The 20,381-nt window shown below is 35.1% G+C and overlaps 1 protein-coding gene across 1 annotated transcript in view; it reads left to right on the forward strand.

Moving 5' to 3' along the window:
• Window positions 1–20,381, forward strand: part of ADGRV1 (adhesion G protein-coupled receptor V1) — a gene marked incomplete at its 5' end in the record, with an annotated part of 466,202 nt that overhangs the window by 43,303 nt on the left and 402,518 nt on the right. The window contains 6 exons of the mRNA XM_090278998.1: window positions 6,400–6,576; window positions 8,765–8,945; window positions 9,894–10,096; window positions 14,558–14,687; window positions 17,545–17,628; window positions 19,047–19,186. Coding sequence (XP_090135124.1) covers window positions 6,400–6,576; window positions 8,765–8,945; window positions 9,894–10,096; window positions 14,558–14,687; window positions 17,545–17,628; window positions 19,047–19,186 — 915 coding nt within the window. The remainder of the gene's footprint in view (window positions 1–6,399; window positions 6,577–8,764; window positions 8,946–9,893; window positions 10,097–14,557; window positions 14,688–17,544; window positions 17,629–19,046; window positions 19,187–20,381) is intronic.

The following is a 20,381-nucleotide window of genomic DNA, read 5'->3' on the forward strand; positions in this document are numbered from 1 at the left end:
TACTTTTTATATTTTTTGTAGATTTATATAACACAAAGTAATATTAAGGTTAAAGTGAAAGCATAATCACATGTTAAAAAATGAAAATACGTAGAATATGATGTAGTTTACTCTTTGGCCTATTGAATGAGATGATAAATACTTTTCATTTCCTCCTAACCAGGTATGCCATGTCTTGGCAAATAGCAGGTGAATAATAAGTTGTAATTGCAAGAATGAACAAATGTGTATGCAGTTTAAAGCCCTGATGAGGCACACCTGATGAGGTTCTCTTGGCATTCCAAGTGAGACCTGTATTAAATAGATGACTGATTTTTGCTGTTTTTCTAGCCTAGTACACACTCTCATGTTGCCTTACCATATTTTGTTACTATGTTATTTTCTCACCACCTTATATTTTAGCCCTGTTTTTATGTGTCCTGCAATCTAGTATACCAACCACCTAATTATAAAGTAATGACACTGCTATTTATAATAATTAATTGAATTTGCTAGTCCCATTATTTTACTTTTATAACTAACATTAAAATGTGTTTTATATTTATAAACTCATGACTTAGGAAAGAATTTAGAGACTATTTGAGAAGGTCTTTGTAAAAATGAGAATATTATTTAACTTGGACTGTGCTTGGTTTTAAGTGCCTGCCATATGTTATGTGAATACAGTCCTTTATATATAAGTGGTATTGATATAATCTGATATCGCAGATCATCACCCAAGCATGAAACAAAATAAAAAATTAATTGGATGTGTAATTGTTTAGCTTTAACCTTCTATTTCAATAGAGAAAGCCAATTCATAGCTCAGAACAGTACATTCTTTTTCTATAGTAAAATATATTTCAATAATTCTTCTTATTGTTAACCTTGAAAATTCCTCTTGTACCAATCTGAAGATTTGGAAAACTCCTGACTTGAAAGAGAAATGGCTGCTCTTATTGTGAAAAACAGAGTGATGATGATTCTGATGATTATTACTTGGTTTTACGCCCCTTCATATATTGGCTTGTGTCATGAATCTAAAGTCAATTAGATGACTATTTTAATATTAAAACAATTGTTTAATTATTTATCCTCTCTGTCTTTATCATATTCTATTAATAATTTTATCCTCTAGTCCATTAGTTCCCAAATTGGACAACCTTGGTCAGAAGTATCTTATATTCCAGCACACAATTCATGATCCCATTTCTGAATCAGAATCTCTGGCAAAGGGATAGAATGAGAGGCAAAAAGCAGAATTTAAAATTGTTTTAAATGGCAAATTTCATGAATACCTAAAAACAGAGAATAGAGTAATGGACCCCAGTGACCTAGCTTCAACATTTATCAGCCTTTTGCCCATCTTATTTCATCTCTTTCGGCTGAAGTAATTGTTTAAAGCAAATCTCAGGCATTATGAAAGATGGATTTTTACCAAGCATCCTAGGTGAGTTTTTAGTGGACCTTTGATATTTGAAACTTCTTCCCTCATTGGAAGTTTACTTTATTGTATAAATTATTACTTCATTAAAATTTCTATGGAATTTTGATATATAGCACATATCATCACACAATTGTATTGGATATGGGTAGTTTTCTTCTCCTTTTCCTCCTTTTCTCCCTTCCCTCATTCTTCCCCTTCCCCTTCCTCCTCCTCTTCCTCCTTCTTTTTAAATCTTCACCTGAGCATATGTTTATTGATTTGAGAGAAAAAGAGAAAGTATAAAGGATAGAGAGAGAGGGAGAGAGAGAGAGAAAGAAACATTGAGCATCTATCGGTTGCCTCCCACATGCACCCCACCCGGCTCACAACCTAGGTGTGTGCCCTTCCCTGGGATTGAACCTGGATCCTTTTGGTGCACAGGATGACACTCCAGGCAACTGAGCCACCTAGCCAGGGCGTGTTTTTCTTCTTTTTAAAACTTGAAACAGTTAGAAGGTGTTAGATTTTGATGAAGACTGTACTAAATGAAAGTGTGGTCAGATAGTTTTTTCCCGTGTGATTCTTTTTTTTTTTAAGTATATTTTATTGATTATATTGTTACAATAGTTCCAATTTTTTCCCCTTTGCTCCCCTCTGCCCAGCATCACCCCTCCCCAGCAACTGACCCCCATTCATGCCCATGGGTCATACATACAAGTTCTCTGGCTTCACCCTTTCATATATTATTCTTTTTTTAAGATAATTAATCAATTAATTAATTTTTTTAACAATAAAAAATAATAATCCCTCCCTCTCAGACTTAAGACCCTTTATAATCTTATAAAGGACAATGGGTGAAGGTCTCGAGCTCCTCTAGCTGCTTCAAGCTGGACATGGTTGTCGTCCTACCCTATCCTTGGGTCCAGAAATCCCTAATAAGAGTTCCCCATGTGATTCTTTTAAGCAAAAGCTTCTTTCTTAGTCCTGGATGCCATGTGATAATGCTTGTTGTCTTGGTAAAAAGTTGTAATGAAACATTACAGATTCCTGAGTATATCTTTGTATATATTTGATCCATGCTTCTTGCTAAAAAGAGAGAATTGAATATTCACATGTTGGGATTAATGGTTATTAATTTAACATTCAAAATGTTCTGATTGAAACTTAGGGTGGGGAATGGAGCAAGTCTGTTCCCATTGTGATAGGAATCAAAATACATGAGAATTAACTTACTTTTTCAATATGTAAGTATATATATTTCTTGATAAAATGAGGAATGTTTTTATGTAACTTCTTTTATCATTGGGTATGTGGGTCTGTATTTTAAAGGGAAGACATACATTTTTTAGTACTTAATGTATTACTAAGTACCATATAAGGCACTTGTGTAGTCTCTACCAATATTCATGAGACATTATAATCTTCATTTTAAGAAGAGATCCCTGAGACTGAGAATGCTTGGTAAGTGGTAGAGTGAAGAAGCTCAGAAGTGTAATACTAAAGTCACACTCTTTCCCCTTCACATTTGTTTGTGCACCAGTTGGCTATGATGAAAATGCTAATGTAGATGCCTAGGTGGAAATTAAATTAGATGCTCTATTGAACACCTGGGACTCTTTGCTGCCTTCTCTTATCTTCAGCCTCTTAGGAATGGAGGGCCCCACCTTCAGAACAGTATGTTCTGCCATAATATGATAGACAGGTTCCTAAAAATCACCACGCTGTACCAAATTGCATGATGAAAATGACAGAGCTTTTGGGAAAGATAAGTTAGGAGATCACTACCCAGAAACTTGGTCAGTGACCTGTAGAAAGAAAGATAGAGATCTAATTTTAAGTTTTACACAATGAATGTTCAGTACTTTAATACTACAGTAAATGTGACATACACCTTGACAAAATTTTAAGTTTGCTTGTGGAAGTGGGTATCTGAGGAATTGGAGAGCGTGTGTATAATTGTAAAGTGATGGGAGGAGTGTTGTCTGAAATTAGAGGGAAAGTTGTCACATTAAATGCAGATACGTGTGACTGGTAGGATACATGTTGAACTGAGGTATTTGGTAGCTGTTTGAGGTGTGTGTGTGTGTTTGTGTATGCCTGTGTGTATGTATGTTATGTATTCCTACATGGCTTGTTTCAAGCAGGTACAGTGTTCACCATGTTTCTTGTGGATGAAATCACAAATAAGCAAATGTAAAATCCATGTTTTGTGAGAAGTATAAACAATTTCAAGATTTCAAAACTAGTGTGAAGGCAGAACTGATCATACTTAGTCTTCTTCTCTCCTGATTGTCTCATCCAGTCTTTAAATACTACTTATATAATTCTGTATTTATATACTATTCATATATGGACTTAAATACCATTTATATATTGTTGCCTCTCAAATTTATAATGTCAGTTCTGGCCTTTCTCCAAAATTCTGGACTCATTTCTCCAGCTACCTATTTGATACATCTCTTGCATATTTAATAGACACTTCAAACTGGACATATTTAAAACTAAAGCCTTTGACTTTTACCCCAAAATTTGTGACTCACTGTTGGGGAAGGAAAAATCAAGCCCGCTTTAAAGCCGGTTGCCCGTCAAGCCTGACTTGGCTTATGTGTTGGTGCTTGCTGAGGTGGGGCTGCCCACTCTACTTCTCTATCCAGGAGTGGCTCTGAAGGATGATGGCAGAGCTCCGAACAGCCCACTTAGCCATTCATCTTATGTGAAAGGCGAACCAGTCTGATGTATTGAAGACAATGTATCTCTGAGCTGCTAATGACATGGCAGATTGGTCAGGGGCTTGGTAGACTTAAGACTAGAAATAACTAAGTTTACTATGTAAGAGGGGCATTTAGTAAAAGGCTCTCAACAACCAGGATATTAGGATGAAGCATCTGTTGGCTGTCAGCCAAACTCCTCCATCACCACAGTGCCAATTAATAAAGTGATGGCAGGGATTAAAGCTAGGTTGGAGCCTGACAACACGAGTTCCTTCTTCCTAAGGCTGATCTAGCAACTGTTGCTGCCGAATGTTCAAACAGTACATAGCAAAGATGAAAGAAACACTTTTCAATGAGTTATTTAGTGGTAGATTAATCCCAATCAGTCCCTTTACTCCAGAAGGGTGCAGCAACTTGTTATTACTGGCCTGATAAAGACTCAGCAAAGATGCCAGCTCAGGGGCAACATCTTGTAGGGTTGGAGTGTTGTCCTCCAGTGTCCATTTGCGTATCCAGTGGCTATATCTGGTTCTATGTCCCCAATAACTAGACTACATGGGCTCAGGAAGCGAGAGGTGAAAGTAAGACTGGCCCCATCCATGACCCACTACCAGAATTTGTGATGCCCGCTCCCATGCTTTAGGCTCCACTGGATTAGAAGTTCTGGTCCTGGCTGGGTCTGGGGGTGTCTACCAGGAGACACACTGAGGGCTCCACTAAACAACCACCTGGTCATTTTTGGCTTCTCATGCTAGTAGACCAGCAGGCAAATAAAGGAGTTAGAGTATTGCCCTAGGAGTTCTTGATTTTTTTACTACGAGGCAGCAGGTTGCTGCTATACTTTGGAGTAAGTGTGTTGTTGCTCAGTGAAACTCAGAGGATTTACTGGTACATCTGGTACTTCCAAGCTCATTGATACTTTTAATTGTTGCCTGTTTGTAGACAAATTTCAAATCTGTTCTCTTTAACCCTAATGTCAGTACTGAATGGTTCTATGTAATGCTGATCAGAGGTGCTAATGATTGATATGAAAAATTTTATGTATGTTAATATTTATTTTTTGAGCTCTATTTATTCAATTGTAGTTTTTCTTATGAATTATCTGTTCATATAAAAATAAAATTAAGTAAAGGGATTGCGAATTTAAGATTATGAAGATCTTATTCTAAAAGATATTACGAGTTTGTGCTCCATAAAAATTTTAAGCATTGTCTTAAATTGTTTAGATAAAAATGTTTTCTACATAAAATAACACACATGCTTATATGTGTAAACATACATATACAGTTGATACTCTATCTCTGAAGATTCTGTATCCTTGAATTCAACCAAATATAGATAGAAAATATTTGAAAAGAAGTTACATTGTTGCAGACATGTACTGTTGTAGTAGTACATAGTTGTTGGAGTCCTATGGTGTTTGTGTTTGCACTGAACGTGTACAGTTTTTTCTTATTATTTCCCAAGCAATACAGTATAACAACTATTTGCATAGTATTTATTTTGTATATGGTATTATAAGTAATCTAGAGATGATTGAAAGTATAAGAGAGACTTTGCATAGGTTATATGCTAATACTATACCATTTTTATACAGGGGACTTGAACACCTGCAGATTTTGGTATCTGTTGGTGGTGTGGGTGGTCCTGGAGCCAATGCTCTGTGGATACTGAGGGGCGTCTATATATATGTCAAAACTATATTAAGCACGCATAAATGTCTTCCGTGGCCTATTGGCTCCCCACCAGACATTTCTCAAGAATCTCCCTACTTGACATTTTATACCACCCTCAAAATGACTTCATCAGATCCACTTGATTCTATCTCATGTTCAAGACTGAAGTGTTCTCCCTGATGCCATCTTTCACACCCTACTCCTAACTTCTGCCCCCGGTTGTTTCGGCTGTGCTGAACTCCGCATAACATTTGAGTTTGTCTTTTTCTTTACAGTTATCCAGAGAAAGAACTGTGCTTTTGTTTAAAAAAATTGTTTGTAACCATAGCATCTAACACAATGGCTAGCACACAGGAGGTATCGATGTTGAATTACATGTACAGTTATCATTCTTTTTATTTATCTCTGTAAAAGAATGGGATAAAATGAATGGTCTCAAATATTATTTTTAGCAGACAAAAATATATCTGGAGGAATGTAGAGGCCTCCTCAGAGTGGTAGAAAGTTACAGAATTAAGGTTATGGTAAAGGATTTCATGCAAACATTGTAATTTTATCACTGATTTGAATCGATATATAATTGTAAATAATTTATGTTCAATTTCAGATTGCAGAGGAGGGATCCACCATTTCCTGTGTGGTGGAGCGAACCAGAGGAGCTCTGGATTATGTGCATGTTTTTTACACCATCTCTCAGATCGAATCTGATGGCATTAATTACCTTGTTGATGATTTTGCTAATGCCAGTGGAACTATCACATTCCTTCCTTGGCAGAGATCAGAGGTAAGCCCTACCTTCATTGTTTCCTTGAAAGCCTCCTGGAAAGCTTTTTCTGATCTGTTCTGTAATTTGTTTGCAGCTTCTTCGTATTTAAGCAATTTAAAATATTTAAGTGATTAAGTATATGACATGGTGTAGAATATTTTTGTATTTATTTATGCAAAAGGAAAACTAAGGATTTTAAATGATGTGTATTATAACTTTATATGTTTTTAACCCCAATGTGATAGAAATCATATAGCTTGGGAGTTTATTATTGTACCTTTTTTTTTTTGTTTTTACTGATACAATGGACAACTGAAGAATTCTTTTTCTTTTTTTCAGTCAGCCAATGAAAAATTCTTATAACCATAATCTCATTTTATTTTTAAATTTGGAAAAATGAGGTATTTTTTCAGTTTTTGAAAGTACAACTGGTTTCCAGTTTTACCAAAAACTTTTGATGAACCATGATCACATTTCTAAATAGCTACTCCAGAAATAAATGACTGTTTTTGCAAGTGAAATTGGGATGAGACCTCTTTTAGTCTATCATGTTGGACTATTCATCTCAGTATAATTTTTTATTAAAAAAAAGAATGGCTTATAGGTCATCAGGGATAAATAGTGAAATAACTTAAAGCTTGCAGATACAGTCTTTGAGGGATTTCTCAGGGATTTAGGCATTAGTGAATTGGAAGAAAAAGGTAAAATTGAGGGAAGATTTTAAAATGTTCCTCAGATTTAAAGAGTTTAAGCTAAAGAATGATGAAATCTCCATAATTTGGGGAAAGAAGGGAACAAATTAAATAGTTTATAAGAAAAGTGTTTTGAAGATAGCATTAAGAGATATTTTCAGATTGTTTCTATCCTCCTTTCTGGGAGAAAGCAGGAAGTCATCCTTTATTCCTTCCTGTCTTCATTCCCTACATAAGTAGGCCATCAAAGCCTGGCTCTTCTAGCTCCAGGACAAATCTCAACTCCATCCATTTTTCTTCATCTTCATTGTCGCAGCACTAGTTCAGAATCTCATCATTTCTGATCAGTCACTTCCTAACTCTGCCCCTTGCATCATTTCTTGCTGCGTCCACTCATTTATATTTTGCCATGGTACTTGTTGCAAAATGGAATTCTTATTTTGTCAATCTCCTGTTTTATGCATTCTTTAATCTCCTTCCACTTGCTATGGAATGAAGTCCTTTTTTTAAATGATAGCATAAACTTTTTATATGATCTGACCCTTGATTATCCATCCTGCCTTATCTTCCGCTTTTCCTTAATAGACTAATTGCAGTTGCCCAGATGCCATATTACTTCATGCCCCTGTGCTTTTGCCAGTGTCACTTCCCCTACTTGGAATGTCTTTTCCCATTATTATTTGTAACTGCATGTTATTCATTAAGATGCACTTCAGACATGTCTGTTGTAAAGCCTTTAACAAGTAGAGTTGGTTATTTCTTTCATAGTTTACTTTGTACACAATTCTAGTATGACATGTTTACATTACATTTTAAATGTTTTTCTATAGATCTGTCTCCTATAATAGCCTGTGATCCTCTTTGGGACTGGGGCCATTTCAACCCTATCACCTTGTAGATGTCAAAACATGCCTATTCAGTTAATAAAGGAAAGATAAATTATTTTTCACTTCAAATTTTGACGTAAATTTTGTGGAGCATTGCTGAATTACTGCTACTTCCTTTTATAACTTTTTTTGGACATATCGCTTATGCCACACTTCTGAGGCCCATTGTGAATCTGTTTTCTAAAATGTGGTAACTACCTATGTCAGGCTTTCCTTATGCAGAAGCCAGGCATGTGTTTGTTACCCTTTCTCACTACCCTACCACATCCTATCAGGTAACATGCAGTTCCTCAGTTAGGAACTCTGTACTTGGAGGTTGGTAATACCACAGTCTTTGATACAAAAAATATATTAGATATATCAGTATGGTATCATATGGTATGATATTAATATACAAACAATAATTTTAGACAGAAAATGTTACTGTTTAGCATCCATTATTGTTTAAAGAATTAATTTCTTAGATCTCTTTCTCATGGTGTGTGTTAAGTTTATGTAGAAATGCGTCATGTTAAATAGTAACTTCAATTAAATATAATTTAATTGCTATTTTAGTTTCTTCTGAGAAGTGGTAAATAATTTATACATGTCTCATTGCTGAATACTTCTGGATTTTTATATGCATAGGTTCTGAATATATATGTTCTTGATGATGACATTCCTGAGCTTAATGAGTATTTCCGTGTGACATTGGTTTCTGCAATTCCTGGAGATGGGAAATTGGGTTCAACTCCCACTAGTGGTGCAAGTATAGATCCTGAAAAGGAAACGACAGACATCACCATCAAAGCCAGTGATCATCCATATGGTAACCAAACCCTTTTGCAAGAATAATCCTCTCTTCTCTGGGTATGCTTGGTCTTGCTAAGACATTCTTAAGGGATTTTTTTTTTTAAATAATTGAAGTATAACTCTTTCAGACCCTCTCACTTCTAAGTTCTTGAACTTCTAAGCTGCTGTTTTGAGGGACATTGTTTATGAAGGAAAATGTAAAAATCGATTTCTGAAGTTTAATAACGTATTTTGAAAAATATATGTATGATTATACAAAATGAATAGAAGTATTTCTATTTATGGCTATCAAAATTTTTTTATTTTAAAAATGATCCTAGTGTCATATGTTAAAACTTAAGTACTTTGTAATGTATATTTTTAAGCTTTAATAAGTGGAGTTATAACTGTATGTTTATATTAGTCTTTTTGTCTTATGCTGAAAAGTTATAAGTTTCTTAATTGGGGAATTATTATAGATGTTCGTCCTCATAAACCTAGACTGTTTTCTGCATTGAAAAGTAATAGTTATTTTGTAGGAATAAAGCAAGAACATCTGTTAAAAGGTCTGTGCAGAAAAAGTGGGAGGCTCTTCAATTCTGATTTTCATAGTTAAAATTTTAAAAAATGTGTTGCAAATCTTGAGAATGAATCCTAGGAAGCCAAATACGAGTAAATGTTTGATAACATGTACTTTAAAGCCCCATCACTATTCTTTCTATTGATTCTTCTGGGTTTTTTTTTTTTTAAGCTTTCTTTGGGTAGAGACAAGAAAAATTAACATTTTTATTTTTAACATTCTGAAGTCTAAACATATTCTGTGTCAAAAACATGTTAATCGAATCTTATTAAAGTCCTTTCTAAATGAAAGCCCCCAGAATTTTACCCAGGTGATCAGAATAATTGTCCAAGACTGTTTCAAATGAATAAGAAATTGTTCCACAGATTGGGGCAAGAATGCCCTTCCTCTCTTTGTGTCTGCCAGGCTTGCTGCAATTCTCTACCGGGCCACCTCCCCGGCCTGAGGACCCGATGACCTTGCCTGCAAGCACTGTCCCACACATCACTGTGCAGGAGGAAGATGGAGAAGTCAGATTGCTGGTTGTCCGTGCCCAAGGACTCCTGGGGACGGTTATGGCAGAATTTAGAACAGTGTCATTGACAGCATTCAGTCCTGAGGACTATCAGGTAAATCCCTCAGTCTCTCTGAAGTGGTATTTGGTCTTGTAGAAAAGACACAATTCTCTTGGAGGATTGGAAGGGACTTGGGACTATACCTGAGACATACTAAACAAGGAAAATCAGCACTGATGGCCTTTTACATTTATGTAAATTAAAGTACTTCAGTCCCTTGAGGCCTGATACATAAATAGTTATCATAGGCTTCACTTGTGTTTATTTTAATGTTATAAGTTTTGATTAAATATATTTAAAATTATATTTCTTAAACATTTTAAATCCTCTTATCTGCATCCATGAAAACAAAACCAAAATTATATGTTCATGTCTTTTTAATTTGATTTATTATTTTTTTCTCTTAGTGAGAAACAATGTGGTACTGGCAAAAAAAAAAAAATGTGTATGATTTGGAACTGCAGAGAACTGGGTTTAAACTGGTCTTCTAAGTGTGTGGCTTTGAGAGAGTCAATCTTTCCTAACCTCACTTTTCTTGTCTCTAGGACAGCAGTAATGACTGCTGGGCAGGGCAGGATCGTTCTGAGAATTAATGGCTGTGTTTTAATTGTTATATACTGTACATGGCACATAGTAACACTCCATAAACACTACCTATTCTTATTATCACCAATACTCATATGAAGCAAAAGCTCATAATTTCTTTTTGGCTATACTTCTCAGAAAGTGTTTTACTATATCCTTCAACATTTCTGTTTTCCCAGAGAATCTTTTCTTTTCTCTTTAAATCTTATAAGACCCAAGCAGTAGTGAAGTGTACTGTAATTTGTGCACACTTTTCCTCTCAAACCCCAGAACCATTGGCTAATTAATTTCAATTTATTTTGGCTGTAGTCTAGTTAGGAAAGTTTTCTCAGCTTTCTTCTTTCTCAAACTGTTTTTCTCTTGTCCTGACATTTACTGTATCTTTATCTAGTTTGGTATGAAATGTATTCTACAAGACATCTCAGTGTGGCTTAGTATTGGCTTTGGCATTCTCTCAAAGAAACACTTCAGTCCTCATATTGATGGTCTTCGATTTCTACGTAGTCTGAACATTCCCAGTCTCTAGTTGGATTAGCATTTTTTAAATAAAACAAAACAAAACAAACCTACGTTTCACTTCTTCATTACTATTGGAAAGCTAATACCTTTGGTGACATTTCTGAGGATTTTCAGGAGGGCTTAGGTGTCCTGTTTATCACTTGTTACCATTTTGAATCTTTGCCTTTACAAGTTTTCTATGATACTTCAGCTATCTCTAGGCTGTATTAACACAGAAGTAAGATTTCTTAAGCTGTGTATGTGAGCATGTGTGTATGTGCATGCTACTGGGAAGGCAAGGAGGTGCCAGGAAGGATCATGTACAGAATAGGAGACAATTGAATATTGGATATCACTGTTCTTAACTTTATTCTCAGATACCAAGGTAGAGGTGACCCTCACTGTATAGGTGTTTAGTTCAGCTCTTGAGTAATATTAAACAACTAATTAATGACTGACTCATAGTAGTGAGGAATGTTCAATGCTGGTACTGTGCGAGACAGGTTGTATTGGTATAGTCTGAGTAGTCAAGGAGGGCTCTCTTGAGGAATTGATATTTATGCTGAACTCTGAAGTTTAAGGAGGAGAAAACTAGTAAACAAGATGAAGGGGGAAGAATTACTTGAAAGTGGTCAGATGGCATGAATCAAATGTAAAAAATGGCCCTAGGGAAAAGCACAGAAGAACAGTAAAATCTGTATTTCTGGAAAGTGGAGAGCTCGTTGTGGTGATAAAAGATAAAGTATTCGGTGACTGGATCATTCTAGGCCTTACAGATTACATGGTTTTGATTTTGAAAACAAGGAGAAGTAAATGAAAGTTGTTGTGTATTTATAAAAGATCATTAGGCCAACCCATGGAGAATGGATTAGAAGATACAGACACTGAATGCAGAAAGACCAGTAAAGAGTCCATTTTGTGGAGCAAGGCAAGAGGTGATAGTTTCTTGGACTGGGCAGGTAACAGTGGAGATGAAAAGAAGTGGGTGGGCACAATAAATGTTAAGAGTTGAATGTCAGGATTGGAGGATTGTTTAGTATGAAGGATAAGGCGAAGGAGGGTGTCAAAAGTGACTCCCTGTTTCTGCCAGAGCAACTTGCTACTCTACGGTTTCATGCTGTGGAGAGGATTGGATAAGGCATATATTTTAAGGAAGAGCAAAATTAAAAATTTGGACAGAAATTATAAGAAAAAATTCAAGATAGATATTAATATATTAAGTCTACATATCAGAGGTTATAAATAGAATTTGTGAGCTGGGGGCATATAAGTGATATTAAAAGCCTAGAGTATGATGGTCTTGTCTAGGGAGACAGTTTAGAGAGACTGATGAACAACAGTTTTTAGAGATCACATGAGAGTGTTAAAATTGGCAAAGAACACTAAACTCAGTGAGCCCGAAAGGTTAGAAAAACAGGAGAGTGTGATATGGAATACCAGAGAAGAACATTTTTCCAGAAATGGAAATATCTAATTATGTAACATTTTGCTAAGGTCAAGGAAGATGGTTTCCTAAGATGGTCAAACTGTATTTCTGTTGTTAAGACTTGTAGAATTACTCCAGGGATGACAACACTCCAGGGAAAGTTAATCCCTTCCTTCTTGAGCTAACTATATGTATTTTATAGCAGTTGTTATTCTATTTGAATTATTGTATTACATACTGACACTTCTGGAATGTTCTTGATGGTGTGAGAAATGCTCACAATAAAAACCGGGACACGACCTGGCTGCTGTGGCTCAGTGGATTGAGCGTTGCGAGCCAAGTGTCGCTGGTTTGATTCCCAGTCAGGGCACGTGACTAGGTTGCACGTCAGGTCCCCAGTTGGGGACACCAGTAAGAGGCAACCACACGGAGATGTTTCTCTCCCGCTCCTTCTTCCTTTCCCCTCTCTCTAAAAACAAACAAACAAACAAATAAATAAATAAAAACCGGGACATGGGCAGTTGTTTCTTCACAGATCTGCAGCTCTGGGCGCAGCCTAAAAGCCAAATCAAGGTGCCTGCTGAAAAGATGGAGCTGGCTGTTTTTATCCCTAACACAAATAAAGCCTCTCTCCCCCCACTGTCCCCCTCCCCCTCTTTCTCGTTCCCCATTTCTCCATGCTGGATACTCTGGAGTTAAAATCTAATGCGACTATCTAAATTAACTAAAGGAGAAAATTAACTCAGGGTGATCTGGTTATAGGTCTGTCTCCAGCTCTCCTTTGAAATTTCCCTAACTCGTTTGCTGGGGCTGTCTGGTTACATTTTCCCATTTTCCCTGAGTCTGGTGATGACTATCTCTTCCCCTTTTGATCTCAGGTAGCCTTTGTTTTTAGCATTTGTGCTAAGCTGCAGGATGCCCCTTTTCTTATTTGTAAATATGCTAATACTGTTAACTCTGGCTCAGAGACCCTCTAATTACATTTGCCCTTTGTTGCTAATGATTTTCTACGGGTTTGGGAGTCACTATTTAGTTGTTTCTTAGAATGGGGCTAGAGATTTGTCTTGGCTGTTTTTGAATCTGAAGTATAGAAAAAAGTGCTATGCATATGCTATGTGTTTAATAAATATTGAAAAGTTAAGATTAAGTATGATTAAATGAATTGGTACTCGAGTTCCTCATTTTAGCTTTGAGATTATTTATAGCTCAACAAAATGATATATATTTGTACACACAGCTAACATTTGAAAATTTAAACAACTACTATTTATGCTCATAAGTTGAGGGGGAGATGCTTATTTAAGAGATAACATGACATGGACAATGGGGTGGGGATTGACTGTGGGAGAAGAGGTGGGCTGGGTGAGGTGAGCAATGGGGGAAAAAGTGGGACAACAGTAATAGAAAAACAATAAATAAAAATAAATAAGAAAAGAAATAACATGATGAAAAAGGGTCTTAAGACTTTGAAATCAAATATTTTTTGTTTTTCTTGTAGTATGTGAACTTTTCTGATGGGAGATATGTATTACAAATTGCCATTTCAAGTATAGGCAAGGAAAAATTAATGTCCAATGGATTGATATTTATTATTGCATGGAAAAATTCTCAGAATGGAAATGCCATTATTATTATGTACTACATATTTCAATTGCTCAGTGATATGATCTGAGTAGTTTTGAATATACTTGTTCAAGAGAATTTTGTACATTTCGTTGAATTAATTGTTTAGGAATTTGTGGATGACACCTATTTACATTTCTCATTTGCCTGGACTACATTTTTGATGAGTAGGCAAATAAGAAATAAAAATTTATCTATTTAGTTGGGGAATATTTATTTGGAATTTATATTAAACACTATACATATCCACTTAAGTATTTCCAATTTTATATTTTACTTATGTTCAAATTATTTAAAATAATTTGGGGCATAGTAAATATTCTCATTTGCACATTCATATACAAAATATAACCTAATAAATAAATCTTTTATTTGCATTTCAGAGTGTGGCTGGTACCTTAGAATTTCAACCAGGAGATAGATACAAATACATTTCTGTTAACATTACTGATAATTCTATTCCTGAACTAGAAAAATCTTTTAAAGTTGAATTGTTCAACTTGGAAGGAGGAGGTAAGACTGGTGTCTCAAAAAAATCAAATATTTGCTTGTCCACCCACCGTGATTGTCTCTTCTATTAAGCAAATGTGTTCCTTTGAATTAATGTTACTGTTTTTTTCTTAAATAAGTAAATTACTAATGTTTGCAAAGAACAACCTGAATGTTAATAATTGCTTAATGTATATGGTAGATAATCTCTGATAGATGATTTTTTTCTTGGTAAAAAGAAAATTTACATCTCTCTACATAAATTTATAATACTAGTTTTAGAGGTTAATTTAAACTCATAGTTTTCTTCACATATACTTTTGCTGTGAAGTTTGGTAAATTCTGAATTAATATCTCTAAATTTTATTATAAGGACATCATGTTCAGTGGTGTTTTATTCCCCTTTTATTACCTATTGGTCTTTTCCTAAAGTAGATGTGCTTTTAGAATGAAATAATATAATTGTACTGAATCATCGAATTGTAGTTGTCAGTCATAGTTGGTGCCCCTAAAATCACCTCTCTCCTTTGATCCTTTTTTCAATTTTCACAATAGTCCTTTAGAGCTATCTCTGGGTGTAGCACAGGTAAAAACTAGTCCTTTTAGGTAATCTATTTTGAGGTGATTGTCAGTAAAACAAGTCAGCAGTACCTTCCTTATCTTCTATTCTGATGTTAAGAAAGCTCTGATTATCAGTGATTTTTGGAGTCAAAATTCATTTTGTGGCAAAACTAATCAGTGTTGAAGAGGGGCTCTTTATAATCTTTATTACCCCACTTAGATGAACTATTTATGTATTTTTTTTTTGCAGAAGGCTTAATGTGTTTGATTATCAGGTGATACTGGGGGGTTACAGAATACATGTGCTATGTACCACATTACCTTTGTAAATGTAAGAAAATGAGAGTTGTTAGATTATTCGTCAGGACAGTCTCTTCCATTACATAACCTGGCATTATTGTCTTATTATTATCTTTATATTTGATAAAGAAAGTCATAGGACTATATAAGTCATTCAAAGGGAGAGATTGGGCAGGACAAATATTAAGATTGTCTTTTTAGTATGTAGTAAGACTTTGGGTTAGATATGCAGAATTTCCCCTAAGTTCCCTTCCCTGTTTTCCCAAAGCCCAGTGAGAGCAAAGGTGGGCAGGCCAGAGAAATTATTAAACAGTGCCACACTTTGGTTCAGTGCTTAAACAGTAACAATAGGCTGATAACCTGTATGAAAGCTGCCTGTAATAATACCAGCTTTGCTTGTCCTCTACAGACAAGTCCTCAGACCTTTGAATCATTTTCAAGACAGGACTTCATTAGTTAAGTGGCACTAAAAATTATTTGAAAAGTTCTTTGTACACTTATAGTTAAAAATATATATCTGAGAATATGTTGGTGATCATTTTTAATATTGATTAACAAGGAACATCAAGTATTCTTTAGAAATGATATTTGTGATCATAGTGATACTTGTGATTTTATGTAGAAATTTCTTCCCTTATCTCTATAATATGCATTGCTATGTATTAATTCGGCATGTGTGCTCATTTGAAAACCAGTCTTGCAGTTTCTTAGTAAGCAATAGTAGCAGAGAATCTGATTCCTCCTCTACCCAAGTGAGCTGGGATTGGAGGTAAAGGAATTTAGACACTGACCTCCATTCTATGAGGCGTAGCCTGGGATTGTCTAAGTGAAAAAGCTTGTAGAGCTAAATTGTTCTGAGGGTCATACTGTTTTGTCTGTAAAACTGATTCCACATAAGTTAGACAACTGAATCGATGGTATATGCTAGCCTGAGAACATTGGTGTTGAACTTCACTCTTCTATATAACGACTTATGAATAATATAGCCAAAGCCATGCATTGGCTATTCCCTGAAATCCATTTTGTCTCTTAAGTTTCTAAAATATTTCAGGTTTTTGGTGTCAAATTCTCACATCTGGTTTAACCCAGTACTATTGAGGGGAACAGAAGAGCAGGGCAGATCTTAAATGAGCGTGCCAGTCAAGGACACTGGTAGAAGCACATAGGTATGAATGTGGCCTTGCTTCTCCTTCTTCCCTTTTTCCCCACTGCTACCATTGCTGCCCTTCCTGTCTTCATTGTTTGCACACATTTGGTAAAATAATGGTTGGAGGATAAGTTATATTGGAAGTGAAGGTAAAAGTACTTTCTCTTAATAATAGTCCTTATACATTGTGAAGATTATCTCACTTTTTTTTATCTTTATAGTTATTTTATAAAAAGCAGCACCTTTTATAGGTGAGAAAAGCAAGGTACGAAAGAGGCTTAGTGACTTGCTGAAGGTTGTACAGATGGTGGTGACTCTCACAGCCTAGGTTGAAGCAGAGTTTTAGATTGCTTGCCTAGGGTTATTTCTGCAGTGTCAGGTGCAAAACAGTGACCAAGTCTGAGAATGGTAAATATGGTAGGAATATGAATGTGTGGCTGGAGGAAAATGTTAGATGCATTTCCCTAATTTTGAATTGGTTGTTGTGAGTGGTAAGGTAATGTCATAACCGTATAGGTCTAAGTGTATACTTATACACACTAACAAATATATTTGAATTTTTAAAGTGATAAAAATAATTTGCATTTCTATAAGTGAAAGTTTAAAATTAAATTACTGAAAATGGGAAATACCAGTTACAACTTGCATGAAACATTTCCTGAAACTCTGAATGATGTTTTTGTAAATTGGTAGCTTAACTAATTTATACTTTTATTACTTAAAAGAATCTTTTTTATCCGTGGAGGAATGCATATCATTGGGTGAATATTACTGCATTTTTCTCTTTACTGAATATGTTTTAAGAGCTCTCAATTTTCTCATTGTGTCAATGTGTGTTGTGTGGGGTGTGTCTCTGTGTTTCTCCTTGTGAAGTGACTGCTGAACTCTATAGGGTTGAAGGCAGTGGTAGTGGTGATGGGGACATGGAATTCTTCCTTCCAACTATTCACAAGCATGGTAAGCAGCTGTTCAAAGGCCCTTTACTGTTCTAAGGCCCTTTACTGTTCTACATTTTAACTTTTCTTTTTAGAGATAATACTAACCAATTATTGACACCTACTATGTGCAGGTCCTTTATATATTTCATCTCCTAACCATCACAGACCTTTATGAGGTATTACTTGCTCCATGTTATAGTCACCCAGCTAGAAAGTAATCAAGTCAGAATCAAGTCTTTGCCTGCCTCCAAAGCTCAGACTCCTCTGAATGAGCCTATGCAGTTTCCTGAATCTAATTGTAATAGAAGCATTGCTTTAATATCATTTACAAGTGATTATTGAAAAACATTTTACATTGCTTTGAATACCTAAAGAGAGATAAATAGAAAAAAATTTTTTATATTTTCATGTTAAATGCATCACTTTGATTTTCTCTCTCTCTTTTTTTTCTTTTTGCAAAAAGAACCATGAGTCTTTATATGTAGCATTTAATCAAAACAAATGGGAAAAAAAATTTAAGAAGAAAATAAGTGGGGAGATTAATTTGCCAGTTAATGGAAGGAAATACTGAAAAGATGATACTTTTTGAAGTAGATTTATTTACAAACATGATTCAGCTTTTTTCCTCGAATATTTTTTCATGTTAGGAGAGAATACATGGAATACTTGCTTCTTGAGGGATATCTCTTCTAATCCCCAAATGCTCCTTTTTCACAATGTCAGGGGTTATATTTTAATGTCAGAACTCACGTTCCCACCCCCTCGTTCCCATCCTCCCTTAGTGCATCATGTGCCTCTGTATTTAATTTACTACTTTTGGGTTTATTTATTCTTTTGTCTGCATCCATTAATATGACATAGAAGTTGAAAATATTTATCAGGAAAAGAATTAAATACTTCTTTAGACCTTGATATCTTTTTAGCTATAGGATCAGACTGTCTGGGACCAGGAGAAGTAGATATAGAATATCATAATATGATGAAAAAAATAGGCCTAAACTTAATTCACATTTGGAAATCAAGAATCAGTTCAGGAGATTGACTTAAATCATAGGGAAATTACTGTTTTATAAAGGTAAGCGTCATTTGGCTCATGTTCTTTCGAGGTCATTAAAGATCGTGGGAGACTTTCCTCATATACTGTGTGTGGAAGAATGTTCTCTTTCACAGAGAAGAAAAAGAAAAACAAGTTTTCCTTATTTATCTGCAAATGCTTAGGCAGCACTTGTATGTCACGTTGGTGCCAAAATAGAGAAAAGATCATAAAAGCATGAATGTGTGTGGCATCCATTTGCATCTGCTTTTCTTTCTGAAACAAATTAGGAGTGCTCAGGGAATGGCACAGCTGTTTTCAAAAGGTTGTTACTTGCCTTTCCCTTTGGTTTGTAAATTACTGATTAACATTTTCTTACTATTTGTTGGAACTTATTCATGCAGCTAGTCTAGGAGTGGCTTCCCAAATTCTGGTGACAATCGAGGCCTCTGACCATGCTCATGGTGTATTTGAATTTAGCCCTGAGTCACTCTTTGTCAGCGGAACTGAACCAGAAGACGGGAACAGTACAGTTATATTCAATGTGAGTACACTTTTCCCTGAAATCCTAGACATTTTCTGTTCTTTTAAAACTTTTATTGTATTAAGGGGCACTTTATAACAATTTTTTTTGTGTGTCAGTGAGAGGAATAAGCCTGGTGGCACAAACAATACAAATTGACCATGAAATAGTGATTTAACATTTGTCTTTGTATTTAGTTTTGCATACAAATTCATCTTATGATTCTGAGTATTCCTGACTCTTTAAGAAATGTAATGGAGCTATATCACATAGATTTTTGTGTTAATTCAGATATGCTGTGGTAATAAACTTCTCCAAAATCTCAACAGTTTACTACAGCAAAGATTTGTTTGTCACTCACACTGTGTGTTCATCTGAAAATGGTAATCATCAACCATTTAGGGACCCAGGATTAGAAAGGCTATATCTCAAAAGGTGCTTCTGTCTTCAAAAAGAAGGACACGTGGATGTAGAGAACTACATACTGACTCTCACAGCTTCTCTCTGGAAGAGATTCACAGCATTTTCACTTCTCCTTGGTCAAAGCAAGTCACATGACCATGCTGATGTATTTGGTAGAGAAGTGCAATTCTGTCTTCCCTCTCTCTCCCAGAAAGGAAGAAAGTCCGAAACATTTGTGAACAGCAGTAATAACAACTTTATATAGTGTGTATGTGTGTGCGCTTACTCTCTGTTGTTTTGGTTGGAATTAAGTAGTTTTCTATTGTTAAATAGCTCAGAGCAGCTAGAAGCTCGCTAAGCTTCCTCAGATTGTATAAAGACGAAGAAAGGTCAGTCAAAATATATCCCTCCTGTACTGTTATAGCATATCTTCATTAAACTGTTGTGGAGTAAACTGAACAACTTTAGCAAGGATGACTAATTATAAGAAAGAAAATAAAAAAGGATTATGGGAGAAGATCAAGTTTTATAAAATGTCTGTCTCAAGTTTTATTTTGAGAATTGATATTTTAAGCATAAACAAAAACTTTTAGTTGTAACTTATTTGGAGCATTTTTAAAGCTTTTCATTGTTCTTAACATATTGACAAAAAAAGCATTTCTTTTTTATTAGATGTATTTTCTGTAACCTTGGGTCAAATATATTTTTGGTGAGTTTTCATATTATATTGAAGATAAAGGAAATATTGTAATATGTTTTCAAAATGAATTTTATGACTAAATTTTTATTTAAAAAATCACTCATCTATTCCTTA

Source organism: Furipterus horrens, unplaced genomic scaffold (genome assembly GCF_987537825.1).
Source record: "Furipterus horrens unplaced genomic scaffold, mFurHor1.1.pri manual_scaffold_5, whole genome shotgun sequence".
Lineage (NCBI taxonomy): Eukaryota > Metazoa > Chordata > Mammalia > Chiroptera > Furipteridae > Furipterus > Furipterus horrens.